This window comes from Vipera berus, assembly GCF_964194415.1.
Source record: "Vipera berus genome assembly, chromosome: 8".
In the NCBI taxonomy this organism is placed as follows: domain Eukaryota; kingdom Metazoa; phylum Chordata; class Lepidosauria; order Squamata; family Viperidae; genus Vipera; species Vipera berus.
In genome coordinates, this window is record NC_138211.1 from 20,531,373 (window position 1) to 20,536,611 (window position 5,239).

Genomic DNA, 5,239 nt, shown 5'->3' on the forward strand with positions numbered 1-5,239 from the left:
TACCTACCTACCTACTTATTAATAGAGATATTTTAGAATTATGGCTTTGTTTTGACTTTCTAGTTTATTTTGTAGTATTAAATTTCTTTTATCTCTACCTTTTCCTTTTTGTTCTCCAAACAGCATAGATTATGGGGGATAATGTTCCTTGCTCTCTTCGCAATACAGCTTTTTTATGCAGCAGATTTTTTTTATATTAAACATTATAGGCTTTTAAAAATAATACAGTTACATAGTTGCATTGCTTTTCAGTTTATATAAAACTATGAACTAAGAGTATTTTTCCATTAAGAAATATTAACTGTAATGTTCTTGGTGGTTTTAAAAAATATACATATGTATTTAGTGTAATAAATGCACTAATTCTTCCTTGGCACAGGGAAATTGCTGGTGAACACAGCAGTGTGTAAGAAGGAACAAGGGCCGCTGCTTCCTTTGCTGAGAGGCTGCATCTTTCCATCTGCTAAGGAGGAGGAGGAACTGCTATGGACCAGCTGCTGAATCTCCTCTATCTGAACTTCTCGGAGCAATTGAATCTGCTGGAAGAGAACGGTATGTCCTGTGACGACTCGGTGGGGAACAGCACTTTCCTGATCGTGGCTTACAGCATCATCATTGCAGTGGGGCTGACGGGCAACCTCTGCCTGGTGTGCGTCATCGTCCAGCAGAAGGAGATGAGGAATGTCACCAACATATTTATTGCCAACCTCTCCTTCTCCGACATCCTCATGTCCCTCGTTTGCATGCCCGTCACCGTCATTTACACCCTGATGGATCACTGGATCTTGGGAGAAGTTGTCTGCAAGGCCAGCCCCTTTGTCCAGTGTGTTTCTGTCACAGTGTCCATCCTGTCCCTGGTCTGGATCGCTTTGGAGAGACATCAGCTCATCATCAACCCAACTGGGTGGAAACCAGCAGCCAACCACGCTTACATGGCAGTTGCCCTCACCTGGGGGGTGGCCTGCTGTATTTCCTTGCCCTTCTTGTCCTTCACTATCTTGACCAATGAGCCCTTTCAAAACTTGAGCCTTCCCTTTGATTCCTTGGCCAACCACCTGGCCTGCATTGAGCACTGGCCCTCCGATCAGCATCGCTTGTCCTACACAACCTTCCTCCTGCTCTTCCAGTACTGTCTACCTTTACTGCTCATCCTTACCTGCTACTTCCGCATCTTCCTACGCCTTCAGCGCCGGAAGGACATGGTGGAGCGAGCAAAAGAGGGCTCCCGGGCCACCAGCCACAGGAAGGTCAATATCATGTTGGCTTGCATTGTGGTAGCTTTTGCTGCTTGTTGGTTTCCCCTCATGTTCTTCAATGCCCTCCATGACTGGGACCACCAGAAGATCTCGGTGTGCTACTACAACTTAATTTTCTCCCTCTGCCATCTCATGGCCATGGCTTCCACCTGCATCAACCCCATCATCTACGGGTTCCTCAACAGCAATTTCCAAAAAGAAGTCAAGGCCTTGCTGTACCGTTGCAGCTGTAGTCGTGAGAAGGAGAAGTATGAGAGCTTTCCTCTTTCCACGGTCAGCACAGAGGTTTCCAAGGCCTCACTTCATAGTGAGGGGGGTACCAGTATCCCTGCGTGATGGCTGGATCCCAGGCTGGACCTCCGGAGAGCAACCTCTTCTTTCCTCAACACTGAACAAAATGTGGATTAGCTCTGCTGTTTTGTGTTTGCATCTTTCCAAGTCTCCTGTCTGCTGTTTTATAATCAAACGTACATCAGGGATCATTTTCAGTTGCTGGGGAGAGAGAGGTGAAGTTTGACAGAAGTTGAGGATGGTTGGGAGGTCTGAAGAACTTAAATTTCTTAGGCACCAATGCATTGGTTGCTTGGAGATCAGATCTTCTCCTTGTTCCTGAGCCCAAGTCTTTACCTAAGCCCTGGGTGACCTGAAAGCTTCTTAGAGAATATAAATATATTGAAATGGATGGAGATGAGGAGATGTGTTTAAGGAACTGCGTAACTTCCTAATATGATCCAGGGCTCCTAAATTGCTCTGCTTTGCAAAGTAACCATCCATCTCATTTTCAAAGTCCTGATGTGAGTGCATACCTTGTTCGCTGATCTTGACAAATTGCTTCTCAGAGACAGCATCTATCCATGATGGTAAATAAAGATTTCCTGACAGAAAACCTGCACGGCATGCCCAGACTTCTTCTCTGCAACCACATAATAACATCGAGCATGTTCTAGAATAGCGTGTTGTTTTTTTTCAAATTTGGCAGTTTTAAGATGTATGGACTTCAACTCCCAGAACTGGCTGGGGAATTCTGAGAGTTGAAGTCCACACATCTTAAAGTTGCCAAATTTGAAAAACACCGTTCCAGCCTGTGCTTTTCATTTGGATGGGTCCTTTATAGGGTGGGACAGACTTTTGCCCCTTGTGAGCTGTATGAGCTCCTTGGATAATACTCCAACATTTTCTGTGGTGTGCCAGGAACTTAGAAAAATCTTAGATTTTGGACAATCCATTCCTGGTGGAAAAGGTTGCACACCGTCAAGAACCTGTAATTGTTGCATTATGTTAAGTTGCTATAATCTCCTATGCTTCAGATGAAAATATGGAGGGGATAATATCATTAGGTATAGAAAGAGACAAAAACAGATTTTGTTGCCTAAAGCAGAAGCTTCAGAAGCATCCTTGCTTTCTCCTGATTCTTAACAATAGCAAAATATTTTCTGCGCTGACTGCTCCCATCCTATCCACTCTAATTCTTCTTCTTCTTCTTCTTCTTCTTTTTTTTGGAATAATAATAAAAAGCAAGTCTTTCCCTAGAGAAGATAAAAGATGTTCAATTTTCCTCTTGCATTGCCTGGAAAGTTAGCCCCTTTAATATAAATTCAGAGCAAAGGAGTCAAAATACATTTCTTGTTTTCTAGATGGGCGTTTAAATCCTGCACAAGCTAATTTTGTACAGACCATATTGGCTCAATCAGGTTCGAGACTTTTAACAGCTCTGCCTCACTTTCTCCATCTGAACTACAGCCCAATTTTTCTTTCATTGCCCAAAGCGCTTGGGAAATTTTGGGAATGAAATTGTCTGCTTGCAGTAAATGCTGATATGATGTAATCCAGTTGAGGGCAATGAATCTACCCTGTGTAAATCAGGACTGTGGGATGTGGCTTTGGAACTGCAATCTGTTCAACGGCTAGGAGGAGAAAGCATATTAAATAGGTGGGGATTTTTTTTTTAAAAAAAAATACTTATATTAATGAAATCACCTGATTTAAATTTGATATAGATTTCAAGGCACCAACATCAAATTTTGTTGTTGCTTTTTTCCCCTTTTCTGACTCTGCCCTCTCTCAAAGGGCTGAATGCAACTCTTCCGCCCCCTCTCAAGCGTTGCGCATTGACTGTGAATCAAGTAAGCTTGTTAGCCAAGATTTCCTCCCCTTGGGGGAGTCATCGATCCCTGAAGGGGTTTTCATGTTTTACACTGCATTTTAAATGCTCTGGCCAGACTCCCTGCAAGGCAGTCACACTGTCACTTCAGACAACAGGTTTGCAGTGGCAATGTTATCACTGGATTTTCACTGACAAAATTTTTCCTTGTCATATATACTGTACAATAAAACGGGGCTGATCCAGGGCACTAAATTCCTCAATTTGGATGAATGCAGGGGAATAGCACCAGTTGCTTTACTACGAGCCGAACTTTGCTGATGGTCCCATTCAAATTTTAATCAGGATACTGTTAAGTCTGCTAATCAGTTCTCTCCTGTTAAGTTTGCCCACTGCTGCTTGCATACAGGAAGGAAAGAGACTGCCGTGATGTGAGAAAAAGGGGATTTGCGGCTTATGTGTTCATCTCTCTTTTTCACATAGCCATGTACTCACTACAGTAATCATGCCTGTTGTTCAGCGATAACAAGGCACAATGTGCTTTAACTGGCAGCCCTTGGCTGCAAGACAAGCTTCAGCACAGGTCCTGGAGTCCTGATGAGGGGACCGGCTTGCAGAGCTAGATGAAATGCACTTCTCATCCCAAAACTCAGTAGTAGCAGAGCAGAATGACCCTCCCAAAGGGAGCTACCTATTGACTTGCAAATTCAGACTCCAACTACACGCAACTGAAACTGGAAATGCAGCAAGATGGAGAAGCTGAAAACAGAGAGATTGTCTCCTTCCTGACTCATTTCAAGAGCCACTCTATTCTCCGAGAACATGGTTGCTAGCTGTCTGCCTTTGTAACTTTACTATCAGGAACACAGCATATGGCCTCCTAACAGAAGAACAGAGGGTTGGACTAGAAGACCTCCAAGGCCCCTTCCAACTCGAAGGGACCTTGGAAGTCTTTTAGTCCAACCCCCTCCTCAGCAAGAGACCTTGCACCATTTCGGACAAATGGCTGTCCAGTCTCTTCTTAAAAACTTCCAGTGTTGGAGTATTCACAGCTTCTGGAGGCAGGTTGTTCCACTGATTAATTGTTCTAACTGTCAGGAAATTCCTCCTTAGTTCTAGGTTGCTTCTCTCTTTAATAATCTTCCACCTATAGGTAGTTCTTGACTTATGACCACAACTGAGCCCAAAATTGATGTTGAAAAGTGACACATTTATTTAGTGAGATTGCCCATTTTATGACTTTTTTTGCCACAGTTGTTAAGTCAATCACTGCAGTTGTTAAATTAGCAACATGGTTGTTAAGTGAATCTGGCTTCCCCATTGACTTTGCTTGTCAAAAATTGATCCCATGACCCTGGGACACTGCAGCTGTCATAAATATGAGTCAGTTGCCAAGTGTCTGAATTTTGATCACAGGACCATGGGGATGCTGTAATGGATGTAAGTGTAAAAAATGCTCATAAGTCACTTTTTTCAGTGCCGTTGTAACTTTGAACGGTCACTAAACAAATGGTTGTAAGTCGAGGACTTACCTGTAGGTCGACAGCCCCCTCTTCTTTGTGGCAGTTTAACCACAGTGATCTTTTGGGGAGCATTTTTGTCACCCTGAACTTAACTTAGCTGATGGACGCTTAGAAACGCCCCTCATTTCAGTAATGGTGCCTCTAAGTATGCCGTAGGTGTCAGAATAATTCCATTCTGGAGACATTTACGTAACAGGATGATTGATTTTTTTAGTAAGACTTTTTTCCTGTCAGGGCTACCATTATGCTATGCTGCATCTTGCTTGCTGTTGGCAGCCTGCCATTGGAATGGGGGGGGGATAGAGGGAGGGCACTGGGTGTATGAGAGGGAGGGTTGCCAGGGGACTCCATGAGGAAAG

At 43.6% G+C, this 5,239-nt stretch overlaps 1 protein-coding gene across 1 annotated transcript; it reads left to right on the top strand.

The window, feature by feature from the left end:
• Window positions 1-485: 485 nt before the first annotated feature.
• LOC308671281 (neuropeptide Y receptor type 4-2-like) lies at window positions 486-1,592 on the top strand (the record flags this gene model as incomplete). The annotated part of the gene is made up of 1 exon (XM_081333387.1): window positions 486-1,592. The coding sequence occupies one exon, from the start codon at window positions 486-488 to the stop codon at window positions 1,590-1,592; it is 1,107 nt and encodes a 368-aa protein (XP_081189513.1).
• Between the last annotated feature and the right edge of the window lie 3,647 nt (window positions 1,593-5,239).